The sequence below is a fragment of the Bombina bombina genome, chromosome 9 (genome assembly GCF_027579735.1).
Source record: "Bombina bombina isolate aBomBom1 chromosome 9, aBomBom1.pri, whole genome shotgun sequence".
NCBI classification, from domain to species: Eukaryota; Metazoa; Chordata; class Amphibia; order Anura; family Bombinatoridae; genus Bombina; species Bombina bombina.
In genome coordinates this window covers 72,397,579-72,418,531 of record NC_069507.1, presented here as the reverse complement: position 1 = coordinate 72,418,531, position 20,953 = coordinate 72,397,579, and the positions used below count along the sequence as shown (strand labels likewise).

The 20,953-nt window shown below is 37.1% G+C and overlaps 1 protein-coding gene and 1 pseudogene across 2 annotated transcripts in view; both read left to right on the top strand.

Annotated features, from left to right (window-relative positions):
• The window catches only part of MINPP1 (multiple inositol-polyphosphate phosphatase 1), a 114,219-nt gene that overhangs the window by 8,188 nt on the left and 85,078 nt on the right, over positions 1-20,953 (top strand). For both annotated transcript variants that reach the window (XM_053692220.1, XM_053692219.1), the window contains exons 3-5: positions 173-370; positions 2,354-2,454; positions 4,116-4,249. In XM_053692220.1, coding sequence (XP_053548195.1) covers positions 173-370; positions 2,354-2,454; positions 4,116-4,249 — 433 coding nt within the window. The remainder of the gene's footprint in view (positions 1-172; positions 371-2,353; positions 2,455-4,115; positions 4,250-20,953) is intronic.
• On the top strand, positions 8,710-8,828 carry LOC128640618 (uncharacterized; annotated as a pseudogene).

Here is a 20,953-nt window from a genome sequence, read left to right as displayed (position 1 = left end):
CTTACATTGTTTACTTTTAATACATGTTCCTCTTATCTGCTAAGATTTATTGCTAGTTATAATAGTTTTCAATTTTTGAAAGTCATATTTTAAACTGTGTAAAAATTAATAAATATTTCTAAGGACCGTAAATAAATCTCTTTACTTTATTTTTTATTTATTTTTTTACTAGATTTACCATGCAAGGAGGTATTAGTCAATGATACATTAATGCGTTTTTTTGATCACTGTGAGAAATTTGTGGTCGAGGTTGAAGATAATGACACAGCAATGCATCAGGTTGACAAGTTCAAGGAAAGCCCAGAAATGATGAAAGTTGTACACAAGATTTCTGCTCGCTTAGGCGTTCCTGAAAGTGAGCTAACAGCAGGTATGTTTGCATCGTGATTGTTATTACTGGTAGAAATATTCTATTGACTGGTATTCTTATTATTCAATACTAGACTTTTATTCTGTGTATGTATGGCTTAAATTCGAGCTTCTCAAACCAGAGAGTGCCACTGGCAACTTTAAACTTATGCCATGGCACCCCAATTTGAAGCCACCAAGACACCCATGGATACCTAGGGTGGCCACCTCAGCCATGTTTTTTCTGGACACTTATGAGTTACACATGCTGCAGGGTGTGCAGGGAGGAATAGAAGTAGTGTGTCCAGATACACAGTACATGTTACTTTCGGCCCACCCTGCAGCATGTGTAACTCATAAGTGTCCAGGAAAACATCCTCGACTTACCCCCCCTGACCGCAGCTTACTGCTGCCAGGTGCACCTAAAATTTAGCATGGTGCAGCTCAATCCTTTTGTAGGCCTCGCGGCCAAAGAGGGAGAGGACCATTCTTGCGCAAGAGCATTGTTATCAGTCTGAGCTTCATAAAACTTTTAGCCTCCACTCTCTGAGCTTTATGCCACTCTTAGCCTATTCCTTTTCTGAACTCCATAGTTCTCTCAACCTCTCCTTCTTCTAAGCCCCCTTGTGTCCCTGCTATTTTCCTCCTCCTGACTTTCATCTCCCCTGAACCACATACCACTTTCATTCTCTTTCCCCTCACACTCCAAGTCTCGGGTTTCTCACAGCCCCATTTACAAGACCCAGGACCTGCTTAGCCACGTTCACATGAGCACCATACATCTTTCTGCTTCCACACTGCCCCTGTGCACAGGCCCACACAGGAGCTAAGTTGCAGAATCTCTGGTGCTTGTGTTCTCCTACTGACTGTGTGGATTTGCGGCTGCTGAAGTGATAGGATAGCTAGATATTACAACCCCCCCAACAGTAAACAGACATTGTACATACGATACTGTGGTCTTGGTGACATTGTACCATTGCCTATTTAGGTTAACTCTTCAACAAAGAATGCCAAGAGAACTAAAGAAATATTGATAATAGATGTTAAAGGGATACTGAACCCAATTTTTTTTTCTTTCGTGATTCAGATAGAGCATGCAATTTGAATTAACTTTCTAATTTACTCCTATTATCAATTTTTCTTCGTTCTCTTGCTATCTTTATTTGAAAATCATGAATGTAAATGTTATCAGCCAGCCCATTTTTAGGTTCAGCACCATGGATAGCATTTGCTTATTGGAGGCTGACATTTACCTACCAATAAGCAAGCATAACCCAGGTTTTCAACCAAAAATGGGCCGGCCCCTATGCATCACATTCCTGCTTTTTAAATAAAGATAGCAAAAGAAGAAAGAAAAAATGATAATAGGAGTAAACTAGAAAGTTGCTTAAAATTGCATGCTCTCTCTGAATCATTAAAAAAAAATTGCGTTTAGTGTCCCTTTAATTAGAAAGTTGTGTAAAATGTAATGCTCTGACTGAATCATGGAAGTATAATTTTGACTTTATTGCCCCTAACTTCTTTTATACTGATGATACATATATTTTAAAAGGCAAGTTTCCTCTCCTGTTCAGGTCTGAAACCACCATACTTATTCACACCTTCCAAATGTCCCTATTTGAGAGGGAGAGTCCCTAATTCAAAGCTCCTGTACCGCTCTCCTTCGGAGACAGCCATATATCTTTATTTGCAGAGTTTCCCTTAGCACCATTTATAGACATGCCCACTGATCAGCTAGACACTCCCACTTATCATCTAGATACACCCACCAACCTCTCAGGCACGCCCATGACCCTGCCCACTATACACTCCTCCCAATATAACCCCAACCACAAAATAGTGATTGCCCCCTGAACCATCTGAGTCCCTAATACTTGCCACAAAGGTAGGGAGGTATGCTAATTTTTTCATATTTAAAGAGAGGAAACCCCTTGTGTCACTATAATTTGCACCTAGGTGAGATAATAAAATTATGTTCTATAATTTGTTATTGTCTCTATTGCAGACTTAATTCAAGTGGCTTTTTTTACCTGCTCGTTCGAACTGGCCATTAACAATGTTCCACATTCTCCTTGGTGTGATCTGTTTGATGAGGAAGATGCCCTAGTGAGTTTTAATGTCTCATAACAATGGGTTAAACTGTGTGACCAGTGGTTCAGCATTTGCTTATCTGGTATTTATTAATGTGGAATTTTTATCCTAATATAGACAGATTATAAACCAATGTGTAATCCAAGAATAAAAAACTAATACAAATTGCTACTGTTAAAAGTTATGATGTTAAAGTGATGGTAAATCCAAGCGTATAACAAGTGCTAGGATTTACCATCACTAAAAATAAAGTGGAGGTTAAGGGGTATATTTAACAATGTGCGAGCGGACATGATATGAAGTATCGTATCATGTCCGCCGCACATACGCTGTCGGCATTTATCATTGCACCAGCAGTTCTTGTGAACTGCTGGTGCAATGCCACCCCCTGCAGATTCGCGGCCAATCGTATTCGATTGGGTTGATTTCTTTCCGCCGCCTCAGAGCAGGCGGACAGGTTATGGAGCAGCGGTCTTTAGACCGCTGCTTCATAACTTTTGTTTCCAGCGAGCCTGAAGGCTCGCACGGAAACAGGGGCATCAAGCTCCATAGTATTTTTATATAAAAAAAGGGGGCTAAACTCACCTTCTGTGTGCCATGGCAGCTCACTAAACTCTTTCACCTCTAGACCAATAGCCTTGCGTGCATACAGAACGCTGTCAGATGACACGCACGGCTATTGGTTTAGAGGTGCAAACGTCACCTTATTAGTAGAAGAGTGATGTGCCGTGGGCGGCCGGAGCCGTTGAGTTTACCCATATGCAACGGCACATTCAGGTTGCGTTTAGCACCCTTTTTTACATATATTATCACTTAAACTCCACTTGATTTTTAGTGATGGTAAATCCTAGTGTTTGTTAAACACTCGGATTTGCCATCACTTTAAGGTTTGTTGCGATTAAATACAATCTTCATAGTTTGGTCTCAGCAGATATGTTAACATAACAAACTGCAAATTAGGAACAAATAAATGACAGGATTCGACTTGGGAAGCCTGCCAGGGGCTTCTTCAATTTTTAGGACTCAAAAGTCCACACTTTTCAGAAGTAAATTACAGGAAAAAGAGGGCAAAATAAATAATGCAGGTATACTGCAAACTTGTTTTACTATGAAGATTTAGATGTTTTATATTAGAATCTCAAAGTGTTTACTGTTCCTTTAAGGACAATACTTTACTTTTCCAATATCACCTTATGTGGAGTGTCTCAATAATGGTTTATAATGAGACTTTTGAAGGTACATGAGATTTTAACCCCTTAATGACCACAATGTACCCTGTATGTCACTGGTCGTTAAGGGTTTTTTGAGGACATAATAGCACAAGTCTAGCAAGAACACGCTATTAATGCCCTCCCTCCAGCAGGCTTTTTGGAATAGAGCAGTCTCAACGCTGGTGGCAAGACCGCGCTATAAAACAATCAAGTCCCAAAAAAAGGCCAGTGACATACAGGGTACGTCGCTGGTCCTTAAGGGGTTAATCTCGTCAATAAAAGTTCACTTTTACGAATGAGTGCACAGTAAACATTTTCCTTTTCTGTATATAGTTCACATTATGTGGCCATATTACCCTGTCACCAGCATTAGGTGTCACTTTTTAGACAGATCCTGTCATTCAGCTGTACATCAGACTTATAGCCTGAGTAAATTAAAAAGCAATTTTTATATGATTTATGCAGGTCTTAGAGTATCTCAACGATTTGAAACAATACTGGAAACGAGGTTACGGCTATGACATTAACAGCCGATCCAGCTGTAGCCTGTTTCAGCATATCTTCATGCACCTGGACTACGCCGTGTCAGAAAGCAGAAGGTTAGTGGACCTTTATCAGCCGGTTTTTGTGCAATAGATTTTTTATTTTTTTATCATCAAAGTAATTATGGGATTCTCATTCATCTAGAACAAATGCTGTGATTCTCATTCTTGCCTAATCTACAAAAAATATGGTCCAAAATGGACATTTAAGTCATTTTTATATGGTGCTCATAAGCACTAAATTGTAAAACATCTATATTCAAAATAAATAAACTGGCATTTTGTTTGCACAATTCGCAAGGGTTTGAAAATCAAGCCGTTCAGGAACACACCCATTGAAAAACCTGGTACAGTTGATGTAAAGACACCCAACACCCGCCAACTTTACCCCTTAAAAACTGCTTTGTGCAGTTATTTTATTAAAAAAAGAAAGATGCTACAATTTTTTTTATTTTTTAATAAAATACACTACACTGTATTTTGGGGGCATTTGGGGCACATTTATAAAATTAACCTGAGATCTGATCTCTGGTTAATTTTATAAGCGCTAATTCCTACCGCGAGCTTGCAGTAGCAATAACCAGCCACATAATGGCTGATTATTTATTGCGCTCCCACAAACAGGCTAATTTGCCCGCTTAAGGGTGCGCGGTTAATTAACGCTCCACTTGTAATCTGGCCCTTAATGGGCACACCACATTAATTTGTGCTTTAGGTTGCTTAAGTAATATTTATAAACACGAGAAAATTTTATAATATTGCAAAGTATTACAATTCCGCTACTTTATAATTCCACCCGGCTGACAACATTTTCAGTGGATGAGTATATACAGAATACAAATTTATGACAATAGAGATGCTATACCTCATCTTAACACTAGGTGGCAACACTCCCACATCTAATTTGTTTTCTGACACCATAAATGTGGCTGATTTTTAACTGTCCAGATCAGGAAGACAATGGGATAAAAAAGCACCATTAAAGTTACAGATTTTAGTATTTTGATTAAAGGGACAGTATACACCAAAATATTTCTTATTTAAAAAGATAGATTATCCCTTTATTACTCATTCCCCGTTTTTGCATAACCAGCACAGTTATATTAATATACTTTTTACCTCTGTGATTACCTTGTATCTAAGCCTCTGCAGGCAGCCTCCTTATCTAAGTGCTTTTGACAGACATGCAGTGTAGTCAATCAGTGAAGACTCCTAAATAACTTCAGGGGGGTGAGCACAATGTTATCTATATGACACATATGAACTAACACTGTCTAACTGTGAAAAACTTTCAAAATGCTCTGAGCTAAGAGGCGGTTTTCAACGGTTTAGAAATCAGTTTGAGCCTAGCTAGGTTTAGCTTTTCAAAAATACCACCAAGAGAACAAAGCAAATTTGATGATAAAAGTAAATTGGAAAGTTGTTTAAATGTATGACATATTGGCAACATTTGAATAATATATCTAGAAAAAAAATGCACAAATGATTAAAGAGAGTTTTTCTTAAAGGGGTATTCCAGTGCAAAAACCAAATGTGCTATTTCTTTAGAACATTTTGTGACCAAATTAACCCTGTAAAAGGGGTTAATGAGAGAATTATTTTTATTTTTCAACTACTGATGAGGATATAGCTGTTAAACAAATCAGGTGTAGGAATATATGCTTCAATCACTGATGGTATTCTAATCAGGAGTAGAGTGGGGGTGTTCCATGAATGCAAGCTTGACTGTGTTTAACCCTTTGGAAGATGTTAAACACATAGTTATAGAAGAAAATATGTTTAATATAAAATATAAAAATATTTTGTATATATTTTATTTTTACAGCAGTATGTCCCTTTAAATAAATGAGGTTTAATAGAAATATGCTCACTTACTTTAATTTCAAAGGCATCAGAGTACACATGCAATTACCAATACCAGTAGCATTCCTGGTGTATTGTAAATCTATACCCAGTTGGTTCTCCAGAGGTACATTCTTAGCTTGGGTGATCTTTATGCAGAAATAAATCTTTCTATCCACTAATAATATTCAAATATTCTTTATGTCAAGAAGAGACAAAATTGTAGACCTGAAAACAGGATTGTTAAAGGGACATTAAACACAATATATTTCATGCACCTCCTTCTAATTGTGGGTGTCATAGTCAGAGGCTACGGGGCTGTCACTAATGACTGATTAGCAACAGATGTACAATCTCGCAGAGAGAGGAAGAAAGATACAGTGATGATTATTCTTGATTATAAATATTTATGCCTTGACTGGATTTATTAGTTATAGACAACATGCAATCTGGGTTATCTAACAGATGAAATAATACTTCTAATTTATCAAATATCAGTTGACACAAATCTATTTATTAATTATCACAACAAGTAAAGATTAATACAATACCTTGAGATCAGGAGGTATCAGATAACACTTTTGTTCCAGTTCACTGTATTTATGTTCATCTTGGACCAATCAGCTTAGTCCATACCATAAGTAAAAGGCAAATTATATATATATCTTAACATCCTTATACGACTTCATGAATTTGCCTGACATATTGATAATTGTATTTTAACTTTACTCATGCGCAGTTCCATAGCATTACTTAATAGTAATTTAAAATAACGTTTTCTCTATCGAGCACTAAACAGTGTTTTTGATTGACACGAGCAACTGTTCTGAATGTCGCTGTTCTAAATCTAATGTACTCTAAAGGGAGTTAAAGGGATATTAAAGTAAAAATTAAATTTGCATGGTTCACATAGAGCGTGTCATTTAAGACACTTTTAAATTCACTTCTTTTTTCAAATGTGCTTCGTTCTCTTGGTATCCCTTGTTAAAAAAGAATACGCACATATCCTACATTAGTGAGAGCTAGCTGCTGATTGGTGCATGCACACATTTGTCTCTTGTGATTGGCTAACTAGATGTGTTCAGCTAGCTGCCCGTAGTCCAATGCTGTCCCTTCAGCAATGGATAACAAGAGAATGAAGCAAATTTGATAATAAAAGTAAATTGCAAATTTGTTTAAAATTGTTTGTTTTATCTGAATCATAAAATAAAATGTTGTGGTTTACTATCCCTTTAAACTATTACTGACAAATTCCTGACTAATATAAATACTCTAATACTATCTTATATTAATTATATTGTATAACTTCATATTCTATAACTTCACAATGGGTGCTGCCATTTTGGAACCTAGGTTACACTGGAGGTATCTGAAGGAGAGTTGCACATGTGCAAACGCCTCAGCGCTGGAATTCAGTGAAATTGCAGCAACCATGACTAGTGCAGAGGATAACCTCAGTTCTATGCATATAAAATGTATTTAGAGTTTATATCCTTTCAAACATCCTCTTGGTTTTGTGTAAAAGTTGTTCTTGTCTCACGCACTTTAGTAAGGCCAAAAAGCAAATTCTGTAACCATTTAAAAGGACATAAGAGTCAAAATTTAAATTTATATCTGTGAACTTTTAACTTTGCATAGAGGTATTTTTGCAATACCTGTCTTAGAAAAAAATGTTTCTAATTAAAGTTATTACAATATTAAATGTAATTGTACATATGATGTGCATGCCCAGTGCGCCCACATCACAATCTCACTTTAAAGGGATAGTCTAGTCAAAATTAAACTTTCATGATTCAGATAGAGCATGCAATTTTAACAACTTTCCAATTGACTTGTATCAATAAATTTGCTTTGTTCCCTTGGTGGTATTTCTGAAAAGCTAAAGCTAGGTAGGTTCAAACAGATTTCTAAACCGTTGAAAATCGCCTCTTAGCTCAGAGCATATTGAAAGTTTTTCACAATTAGATAGTACTAGTTTATGTGTGTCATATAGATAACATTGTGCTCACTCCCGTGGAGTTATTTAGGAGTCTCCACTGATTGGCTAAACTGCCTGTCTGTCAAAAGCACTGAGATAAGGGGGCACTCTGCAGAGGTTTAGATACAAGGTAATCACAGAGGTAAAACATATATTAATATGTGTTGGTTATGCAAAACTGGGGAATGGGTAATAAAGGAAATATCTATCTTTTTAAAACAATAACATTTCCGGTGTAGACTGTCCCTTTAATTATGACTATTATCTCCCTTTAAACCTCCTCAGTTAGCACAACACAGTACTAAATGCATGTAAATAGATAATAAATAAATAAAAGGTCATGTGCTCAGGGGGCTGTCAGAAGATGCTTAGATACAAGGTAATCACAGAAGTTAAAAGTGTATTAATATAACTGTGTTGACTATGCAAAACTGGGAAATGGGTTAATAAAGGGATTATCTATCTTTTAAAACAATAAAAATTATATTTGTAAACTGTTCCTTTAAGGAGGTTTAGCACTGATTTAACTTAAATTATATCCTGTAGGGGACGCCAAACATAAAATAATGGAATATATAGCAATAGTTTGCTATTTAAAAAATATATATATTGATATATAATGATATCCAATGAATAGTGAAAAAGCTATGAAACATAAAGTGCACTAATGTGTATAGAGGTCCCAAAAAAATACAATATTGAGTCCCACACTATCCTGAATGCACCCGATCCCGTCTGCTCTTGGAAGTTAAACAGGGCCAGGCCTGGTCAGTACCTGGATGGGAGACAGCCTGGGAACACCAGGTGCGGTAGGCTAGAGGCGCCCCCTCTCTCCTTCTTCTTCTTCTTCTGATTCAACTTAGTTATTATTGCAAAGAATGAGTTTCCTATCATGGTTGTTCATGTAAAACTGATATTCCACCTTTTAAAAACATGTGACACCATCGAAGATTAGTCAGGGAGGAAAAAGTAAACAAAAGCTTACATCAATTGCCTAAAAGTATTAACCCAAGTTAAACAAGCACAATTTTTAGATGTATTTTACAGCACGTTTAATTGCAATAACGTTTGACTTGTGATAATGAAACATTTTACACGTTGTTGAAATGTCAAGTTTGATTGTCCTTCAAGTGAAAACTTGCTTTCATTAAACTGCCAAGGATCTTTCCCAGTAGACTATCTTTCTCAAATCAGTTAATTACTGTATTAAGCGTCCTATAATCTCTCACGCTTATCAGAAATTGTATTTATGCTTTCACTAATATTTTCATTGGACAGTTGCTTCATACCATAATGAAATAGGAGCTCCTGATTAGTTACAGATACGCTCTCAGCAAGTCAGGTGCCTGTACAGCGATAGTTCACAAAAATGCGCATTGGCAGGGTGGTAGAAAACACTGGAGGCAAAGGTGTCTTTATTGTATTCCAGAAGAGGAATGCTGGGATTTTGAAGAAGGAAAGTAAATATTGTTAAAGGGACAGTAAAGTCAAAATTAAATGTTCATAATTCAATTGACTTCTTTTCATTTGACTTATATTATCAGTTCTCTTGGTATCCTTTGTTAAAGAGTAATCCTATGTGAGCTCAGGAGCGTGCATGTGTCCTTAGCCAGATGGCAGCAGTATTTGCAACAATATTTATAGCAGTCATGCATAGTTGCAAACTCTGCTGCCATACTGTAGAGTGTCTGTAGCAGTCTATTGCAGCTGTGTTAGCAACTATGTATAACATTGCAAATAAAGAATACCAAGAGAACCAAGCAAAATCGATAACAGAAGTAAATTGGAATTTAAAATGGCGTGCTCTATCCAAACCATATAGGTTTCATTTTGACTTTACCGTCCCATTAAAGTGATGGTAAATTCATATGTATTGCAAAACATATTCTAGATGCTCTTACTTTAACTAGCAGATCGATGTGCTTATATTTAAAAAATAAACTTTTTTTACTTTGTTATTCCGTTTTTATTAGGGTAACCGTACAGTCTAATAATCTGCCTCTCTCTATATTTTTCACAGGGGCAGCTGTGATTGACATCGGTTTTAGCCAATCATCAGCTCACCATGCGCCCCATGTGAATTCGGACCTGCACGCTCCCGTGCTCTCAACTCACTCATTGCTATGGACTGCGCATGCGCAATTCTTACGCTAATTGCGCATCTCTAAATGATAATACTCATTATTATTATTATTATTATTAGTATTATCATGTAGAGATGCGCAATTAGCGTAAGAATTGCGCATGTGCAGTCCATAGCAATGAGTGAGTTGAGAGCATGGGAGCGTGCAGGTCCGATTTCACATGGGGCGCATGGTGAGCTGATGATTGGCTAAAACCGATGTCAATCACAGCTGCCCCTGTGAAAAATATAGAGAGAGGCAGATTATTAGACTGTACGGTTACCCTAATAAAAACGGAATAACAAAGTAAAAAAAGTTAATTTTTTAAATATAAGCACATCGATCTGCTAGTTAAAGTAAGAGCATCTAGAATATGTTTTGCAATACATACGAATTTACCATCACTTTAAGTTAATTTTAGGACTGCCTCATTATGGGGTTTATTATGGTGGGAATTGTGTCCCTTTAAGCCTAAAACTTGAGAGACTGTTTGAATTTTATGTGCAATTAATTTCTATATGCAGTGGTTGTAGGTGCCAGAGTAACTGAAGAATTATTCTGCAGCAGTGAATAGCCTTTTTCTTAAAGACCAGTAGGGGAAGAGAACGTTAGTGAATGAGGTGCTTGTTTAGGATTAAGGGGCACTTAAAGGGACAGTCAACACCAGCATTTTTGTTGTTTTAAAAGATAGATAATCCCTTAATTACAGATTCCCCAGTTTTGCATAACCAACACAGTTATAATTATACACGTTTTACCTCTGTAATTACCTTGTATCTAAGCCTCAGCAGACTGCCCCCTTATTTCAATTCTTTGACAGACTTGCATTTTAGCCAATCAGAGCTGTCTCCATGGTAAATTCACGTGAATGAGCTCAATGTTATCTATATGAAACACGTGAGCTAATGCCCTCTAGTGGTGAAAAACTATCCAAATGCATTTAGATTAGAGGTGTACTTCAAGGTCTAAGAAATTAGCATATGAACCTCATAGGTTTAGCTTTCAACTAAGAATACCAAGAGAACAAAGCAAAATTGGTGATACAAGTAAATTGGAAAGTTGTTTAAAATGACATGCCCTATTTGAAACATGAAAGTTTTTTTTGGACTTGACTGTCCCTTTAATAACAAGTCCTGTACAGTAGCAGAGCTCCCAAACTTTCTGCATCTTGCGGGATTATCCCGGTTAGGGAGCTCTTTGTCACTGCCCCTCTCGCTGCCTTATAAAAGCCCCATTTACTGTAAGTGAAACAAGGAACTGCCTAGCCCAGACCCTACACACAGCATGCTCAACCCTGCACATAACACCATATCCCCAGCCACAGTCGTGACTCTACCCACTAAATACACACAACTCTGCCCACAGGTCTCCCTAACTCAGCCTAAACCTCAAAGTCCCAGATTGCATCCAGGAAATGTTAGGAAGTATACAGTAGATTAATTTGGGAAAGTCTGGGATATTTATAATGCTATCCTAAGGGGTAAATCAGACAGGGATATGGTCAAAGTTTTTATCAATTGTCAAATAGTGTTACATTTTTACTGAGTTATTCACAAAAATGTATTTATACTGAGTTGTCAAATGGAAAAAAATTTTTTTAAGCTTACTCCGTTTGTTTCAAACCTAGAATGTTTGCCCATCAAGAAATTGGGGCAATTGTGACACTGTTATCCTCTAGAATTGCTCACGCAATCTCATCCGTTTAGTTTATCTTAAGAAAATAAAAAGGAATAAAGTGTTAGTTTTAACCCTTTATTTATTGTTCATACATTTTAATCGCACACATTTTCTACAAACTGTATGACGGTTAGAAAACGCCTGGTCGTATTTAGAAGGTTTTCAGTTTGAACATAAAGGGAAGGAAACCACAGAGATCATATGAAACAGACATTATCTCACACACAGTGTAACATAACTGTTGTTACTGCAGTCTGTAGATAACATCTGATATCGGTGGGTCAGATTTTGGGTACTAGTAATCTGAGTTTTCCTTTAAAGCATAAACCATTTAAAGGGTCATGAAAGAAAAATAAAATGCTCTAATGTAGGCTTTTTAAATTAACTTGGCAGAGCAGAGAGCTTTGGATCATCTGGCCCTATGTCTCATATATGCATTAAAGGGAAAGTCTACACCTTGGACATCATAGTCTTACCTTAGATTAAGCTGCAAACAGTCTCTTGCACCTTTTCTATATCATGCAGCAGAAATGGTAACAAAGTTATTTTTAAATGCATATTGTTTCTGGCTACTTTGAAATGGCTGCCAAGCTCAGCCCACTGATGACATCACTATCTGGGCTGCATATGGCATCCAATCACAAAAGGCTCACTACTTGAATTCAACAGACTGTCAATGGTATTCAGCATAGTGCTTAGATGCAGCCTAGATCCTGATGTCTTCAGTGGGTGGAGCTTGGCTGCCATTTTAAAGTGGCTAGAAACAATATTAATTTTAAAATAACTATTTTACTGTTCCTGCTGCATGATATAGAAAAAAAGGTGCAGGAGGCTATTTGCAGCTTTATCTAAGGTAAGACTTTAAGATGACTAAGGTGTAGACTGTCCCTTTATACATGATGTTTGGGGGAAGCTTCCCTACACCCTGTTCCAAATTATTATGCAACTCCTATTTCAGTGTCACAAAGATTAAATATTTTTTTTTTCAGTTTAACTCATGGATGGCATTGTGTCTCAGGGCTCTTTTGATCACTGAACACAATCTCGAACACCTGTGATAATTAGATTGCCAGGTGAGCCCAATTAAAGGAAAACCTACTAAAGGAGGGTGTTCCACATTATTAAGCAGAGCACCATTTTCATGCAATATGGGGAAGAAAAAGGATCTCTCTGCTGCCGAAAAGAGTGAAATAGTTCAATGCCTTGGACGAGGTATGAAAACATTAGATATTTCACGAAAACTTAAGCATGATCATCGCACTATTAAGAGATTTGTGGCTGATTCAGAGCACAGACGGGTTTGTGCAGATAAAGGCACATTGAGGAAGATTTCTGCCAGATCCATGCATTAGATCAAGAGATCAGCTGCTAAAATACCATTACATAGCAGGAAACAGATATTTGAAGCTGCTGGTGCCTCTGGAGTCCCATGGACATCAAGGTGTAGAGTCCTCCAGAGTCTTGCAACTGTGCATAAACCTTCCATTCGGCGACCACTAACCAATGCTCACAAGCAGAAATGGCTGCAATGGGCAGAAAAATACATGAAGACTAATTTTTAAACAGTCCTGTTCACTGATGAGTGCCGTGCAACCCTGGATGGTCCAGACGGATGGAGTAGTGGATGGTTGGTGGACAGCCACCCTGTTCCAACAAGGCTGCGACGTCAGCAAGGTGGTGGTGGAGTCATTTTTTGGGCCGGAATCATGGGAGAGCTGGTCGGCCCCTTTAGGGTCCCTGAAGGTGTAAAGATGACCTCTGCAAAGTATGTGGAGTTCCTGACTGACCACTTCCTTCCCTGGTACAGTAGGAAGAACTATGCTTTCCGTAATAAAATCATCTTCATGCATGACAATGCACCATCTCATGCTGCAAAGAATATCTCTGCATCAATGGCTGCTATGGGGATAAAAGGAGAGAAAGTCATAGTGTGGCCTCCATCCTCCCCTGACCTCAATCCTATTGAGAACCTTTGGAGCATCCTCAAGCAAAAGATCTATGAGGGTGGAAGGCAGTTTACATCCAAACAGCAGCTCTGGGAGGCTATTCTGACACCTTGCAAACAAATTAAAGCAGAAACTGTCCAAAAACTCACAAGTTCAATGGATGCAAGACTTGTGAAGCTGCTATCAAATAAGGGGTCCTATGTTAAAATGTAACATGGCCTGTTAAAATGTTTAAAAAGTTAAAATGTTCAAAGTTTGATTGAAATAGCTTTTGATTTCAGTAAATATGCTGCAAACACAACAAATGACAATTTTCAGTTCTTTACAACCTATAAAGTGTTTTGAAACTTACTGTGCGTAATAATTTGGAACAGTGCATTGTAAGTTTTTTATTTTGAAAAAAATACTGTTATCATTAGGAGGTTTGTTCAATAAAATTTTAATTGTACTTTTAATAGTTGATAGCATGAGAATTATGCTGACTGTTGTTTACATCAATTATTTAGGTAAATGAGAAAGATATCATTTGCATAATAATTTGGAACAGGGTGTAAATAGGTTGGTTTGGAGGCATCGGTTGAGAGAAGTGTATATATACAGCTTTCAACTAAGAATACCAAGAGAACAAAGCAAAATTGGTGATAAAAGTAAATTGGAAAGTTGTTTAAAATTACATGCCCTATTTGAAACATGAAAGTTTTTTTTGGACTTGACTATCCCTTAAGTATATATACAGGAATGGTTGGGAGATGGAACATTGAAAGACTAAGTATATATATAGGAATGGTTGAAGGATGGAATATTGAAACATAGAAACATAGATATTGACGGCAGATAAGAGCCATAGGCCCAGCAAGTCTGCCCGACCTTACCTAACAGTATAAACTTATCTAGTTCGTAGGATAGCCCTATGCTTGTCCCATGCATTTTTAAAGTCCCCCACAGTGTTTGTTGCTACTACCTCTTGAGGAAGTTTATTCCATAAATCAATCACTCTTTCTGTAAAGAAGTGCTTCCTCAAATTACTTCTGAATCTACTACCCTTTAGCTTGAGCTCATGACCCCTTGTTCTTGAATTTTCCATTTTATGTAAAATACCCACAGCCTCAGTTTTACTAAACCCTTTAATGTACTTGAAAGTTGCTATCATATCACCTCTTTCCCTTCTCTCCTCTAAGCTATACATATTTAGGTCATTGAGCCTATCCTGGTAAGTTTTATTTTTTAGACCATGTACCATTTTGGTAGCCCTCCTTTGCACAGATTCAAGTTTGTTAATATCCTTCTGAAGATATGGTCTCCAGAACTGCACACAATACTCAAGATGAGGCCTAACTAATGATCTATAAAGTGGCATAAGAACCTTACTATTTCTGCTGCAAATACCTCTACCAATACATCCAAGCATTCTGCTAGCCTTACTCGCTGCATTACTACATTGTTTACTAAGTTTTAAATCATCTGAAATAATAATTCCCAAGTCCTGTTCCTCGTCTGTAACAGTCAGTAAAGTGTCATTGAGTCTGTAATTAACATTTGGATTTTTCTTCCCTAAATGCATTATTTTACACTTTGCTGTGTTAAACTTTAGACCCCAGTCATTTGTCCAATCCTCCAATTGTTGTATATCACTTCTCATTTTGTCTACCCCCCCTGGAACATCCACTCTGTTGCAAATTTTTGTATCATCTGCAAAGAGACATACTTTCCCCTGTAGCCCTTTGCTGATATCGCAGATAAATATGTTAAACAAAACAGGCCCCAGAACTGACCCCTGAGGAACACCACTAGTAACAGCCCCCTCTGCTGAATGAACTCCATTTACTAAGACACTTTGTTTTCTGTCCTTAAGCCAGCATTCCACCCAGTTCACAATTTTTGAATCTAGACCAAGGAGATATAGTTTGTGAATAAGTTTATTGTGTGGGACGGTGTCAAATCCTTTGCTGAAATCTAGATATGCTACATCAACTGCTCCTCCCTTGTCTAATACTTTTGTTACATAATCAAAGAAGTCAATTAGATTAGTCTGACATGATCTCCCTGAAGTAAAACCATGTTGATTTTGGTCCTCTAAATTGTTTGTCTTTATGTAAGTCATAATTATTTCTTTTAAGAGGCTTTCCATTAATTTCCCTACTACTGAAGTTAAACTAACTGGCCTGTAGTTGCCAGATTCTTCTCTACTGCCCTTTTTATGAAGGGGTATTACATTTGCTATTCTCCAATCATCTGGGACAGCTCCTGTTAATAGTGACTGATTAAACAGATCAGTTAATGGGACAGTTAGCACTGATCGAAGTTCTTTTAAAACCCTTGGATGAATATTATCAGGACCCACTGCCTTTGTAACATTTATTTTTGATAATGCTAACAAAACCTCATCCTCTGTAAAAAGATTACTGTTAAGCTTGTTTCTATTTTGCGTTGCATCCCTTAATGTAGACATTGTATCTTCACAATCTTTAGTGAAAACAGAACAGAAGTAATCATTGAGACAGTCTGCAATCTGCTTATCTCCTTCTATTATTCTACCATCAACTGATTTCAATTTTACTATTCCTACCTTATTTTTTCTTCTTTCACTGATATATCTAAAGAATGTTTTGTCCCCATGTTTTACTGACTGTGCTATCTTCTCTTCTGCATGAGCTTTAACCTTCCTAATTAACTGCTTAGTCTTTTTTTGTTGGAGTCTCCATATTTTCATATCATCATCTGCTTGTGTGTGTCTGTAATTTTTATAAGCTATCTTTTTTGTCTTTACAGCATGTGCTACTTCATTGGAAAACCAAATTGGTTTCCGCTTTCTTTTACTTTTACAGACATGTCTAATACAGTGTGCGGTTGCATCTAAAATGGCACCTTTCACAAATTCCCACTGTTCTTGAACCCCTGTAATAAGAGGGACCCCTGTAATAAAGGGACAGTCAACACCAGAATTTTTGTTGTTTTAAAAGATAGATAATCCCTTAATTACCAATTCCCCAGTTTTGCAAAACCAACACAGTTATATTAATACACTTTTTACCTCTGTAATTCCCTTGTATCTAAGCCTCACCAAACTGCCCCCTTATTTCAGTTCTTTTGACAGACTTGCAGTTTAGCCAATCAGAGCTGTCTCCATGGTAAATTCATGTGCATGAGCTCAATGTTATCTATATGAAACATGTAAACTAATGCCCTCTAGTGGGGAAAAAATGCATTTAGATTAGAGGCGGCCTTCAAGGTCTAAGAAATTAACATTTGAACCTCCTAGGTTTAGCTTTCAACTAAGGAATACCAAGAGAACAAAGCAAAATTGGTGATAAAGGTAAATTGGAAAGTTGTTTAAAATTACATGCCCTATTTGAAAATGAAAGTTTTTTTTTTTTATTTGACTATCCCTTAAGTATATATACAGGAATGGTTGAGAGATGGAACATTGAAAGACTAAGTATATATACAGGAATGGTTGAAGGATGGAACAGTGAAAGACTAAGTATACTATATATACAGGAATGGTTGAGGGATGGAACATTGAAAGACTAAGTATATATACAGGAATGGTTGAGGGATTGAACATTGAAAGCCTAAGTATATATACAGGAATAGTTGAGGGATTGAACATTGAAAGACTAAGTATATATATATATAGTAGGTAATTGATTCAAAGCACTCTCTGGACTTCAGATAATAAAGGCAACATTTATTATGATAGTTGCCTTTATTATCTGAAGTCCAGAGAGTGCTTTGAATCAATTACCTACTACATACTCCTGAGAGCACCCTGGCAGTTGTGGAGAGTTGGTGAGAGTGCAGATACTGAACTTTGCTATATTATATATATATATATATATATATATATATATATATATATATATATATATATATATATATATATATATATATATATATAGGAATGGTTGAGGGACGGAACATTGAAATACTAAATATATATACAGGAATGGTTGAAGGATGGAACATTGAAATACTAAATATATATACAGGAATGGTTGAAGGATGGAACATTGAAAGACTAAGTATATATACAGGAATGGTTGAAGGATGGAACATTAAGGTAGGAAAAATTAAGGTAGGAAAAATCTGATTGGCTGATTGAATCAGCCAATCAGATTCAAGTTCAATCCGATTGACTGATCCAATCAGCCAATCAGATTGAGCTCGCATTCTATTGGCTGTTCCGATCAGCCAATAGAATGCAAGCTCAATCTGATTGGCTGATAGAATCCTATCAGCCAATCGGAATTCGAGAGACGCCATCTTGGATGACATCACTTAAAGGAACCTTCGTTCGTCGGGAGTCGCCAGAAGAAGAGGATGGATCCGCGTTGGATGCTTCAAGATGGTCCCGCTCCGCGCCGGATGGATGAAGATAGAAGACGCCGCCTGGATGAACATGTCTACCGGTCTGGATGTCCTCTTCTTGCCGGATAGGATGAAGACTTCGGACCCTCTTCTGGACCTCTTCTTGCCGGATAGGATGAAGACTTCGGACCCTCTTCTGGACGGATCGGGGATACCCGGCGTGGTGAAGATAAGGTAGGGAGATCTTCAGGGGCTTAGTGTTAGGTTTTTTAAGGGGTGTTTGGGTTAGATTAGGGGTATGTGGGTGGTGGGTTGTAATGTTGGGGGGGGGGTATTGTATGTTTATTTAAATGCAAAAGAGCTTTTTATTTTAGAATAGGGTAGGGCATTTTTTTTATTTTGGGGGGCTTTGTTATTTTTTTAGGGGGCTTAGAGTAGGTGTAATTAGTTTAAAATTCTTGTAATCTTTTTAAATTTTTTGTAATTTAGTGTTTGTTTTTTTTTTGTAATTTAGTTTAGTTGATTTAATTGTAGATAATTGTAGATAGTTTAGTTAATTAATTTATTGATAGTGTAGTGTTAGGTTTAATTGTAACTTAGGTTAGGATTTATTTTACTGGTAATTTTGTAATTAATTTAACTAGGTAGCTATTAAATAGTAAATAACTATTTAATAGCTATTGTACCTAGTTAAAATAAATACAAAGTTGCCTGTAAAATAAATATAAATCCTAAAATAGCTACAGTATAATTATTCGTTATATTGTAGCTATATTAGGGTTTATTTTACAGGTAAGTATTTATTTTTAAATAGGATTAATTTATTTAATAAGAGTTAATTTATTTAGTTAGATAAAAATTATATTTAACTTAGGGGAGTGTTAGTGTTAGGGTTAGACTTTGCTTTAGGGGTTAATACATTTATTATAGTAGCGACGAGGTCCGGTCGGCAGATTAGGGGTTAATACTTGAAGTTAGGTGTCGGCGATGTTAGGGAGGGCAGATTAGGGGTTAATACTATTTATTATAGGGTTTTTGAGGCGGGAGTGAGGCGGTTTAGGGGTTAATACATTTATTATAGTGGCGGCGAGGTCCGGTCGGCAGATTAGGGGTTAAGAAGTGTAGGTAGGTAGCGGCGACGTTGGGGGAGGGCAGATTAGGGGGTAATAAATATAATATAGGGGTCGGCGGTGTTAGGGGCAGCAGATTAGGGGTTCATAGGTATAATGTAGGTGGCGGCGGTGTACGGAGCGGCAGATTAGGGGTTAATAATAATATGCAGGGGTCAGTGATAGCGGGACTGGCAGATTAGGGGTTAATAAGTGTAAGGTTAGGTGTGATTAGACTCGGGGTACATGTTAGGGTGTTAGGTGCAGACTTAGGAAGTGTTTCCCCATAGGAAACAATGGGGCTGCGTTAGGAGCTGAACGCTGCTTTTTTGCAGGTGTTAGGTTTTTTTTTCAGCTCAAACTGCCCCATTGTTTCCTATGGGGATATCGTGCACGAGCACGTTTTTGAAGCTGGCCGCGTCTGTAAGCAACGCTGGTATTTAGAGTTGCAGTGGCGGTAAATACGCCTGTACGCTCCCTTTTTGGAGCCTAACGCAGCCCTTCAGAGAACTCTAAATACCAGCGTTGTTTAAAAGGTGCGGGGGGGAAAAAAAACACACGTAGGTAACGCACCCCTTCTAATGCAAAATTCTAAATCTAGATATAAGTATATATACAGGAATGGTTGAGGGATGGAACATTGAAAGACTAAGTATGGAATCCGGGCATCAGAGTGTTCAAGTAACATTGTATAGTAGGAACATGACTAGACGAAACATCAAATCAACATATATGAAGCAAAAACATTGCCCTTTTTGAATGTTTATATATATATATAAGCTGAATATATGTTTGTCTTATTAGTAATATTTCTCCAGGTGAAAGAATTCAATATGGCGCCTCATAGTAGATCAGAATCTATTCTATATCATTAGTACCTTTCTACATCAGTTGACCTCTAATCTCTTCCACATTCTTTAGAGTCACATTACAGTACAGCAGCACATAAATAAGCTCTTTAAAAACAAATACAAATATATTTAGATCTAGTTAATCTAAAGCCCCTGCAGGTCTCTAAGCCTCCTATTAGCGTGGTAGGGGCTCTATGAAGAAGAGGACCGGGTTATTGCGGCTCTCCAGCCTGCTAAAGGTAAGTATATAGCTATAGGTGAACTTTTGCTTATGTAGCTTTGGAACATTTACATTTGTTTAACGGATATTAATGTAAATGTTCTAAGAATATTTTAAAAGAAATAAATACCGAATAGTACAGCCAACGAATATTCCGGGAAACTAATTTCCCCAATTATTCGTTCTGAAAAATTCGGTCAAACAGAATTTTTCGAGGCTGCACATGTCTATTTATAACTGAGTTGTACTCTCTGAGATGAATGTGCTATTGAACTTGGGTCTTTTTCCAAGTTGCTTAGTCTATATATGATCAAGACGGAATAACCGCTAGGGGTCACCTGTTAGTCAGTTCTCAGCCTCACGTAAACCACAATTTTTTTTATATGGAAAAAGTAATTTTCATACTTCATGCATCTTCTGGGATGCAAGTTCTTCTAACATAACTGATGTGTTATACTATGTTATTCCTGAAGAACATAGCTAACACCCTGGAATAAAGAAAGAAGAGTTTACCTGGTGCAGCCAGTATAATGACAATTTAAGGGGCAGTGTACTGTAGCTATTTCAAATAATAATTCTTTAGATTTGTATATGTATATGAAATAGCTGGTTTTGTTCATTGGAACCACAACCCATTAAAATGGGTTGAGCTTGCAGGGAAATTAGCACTTTCCTTACACACACTTGCTTCTTTATATTATTTCTGT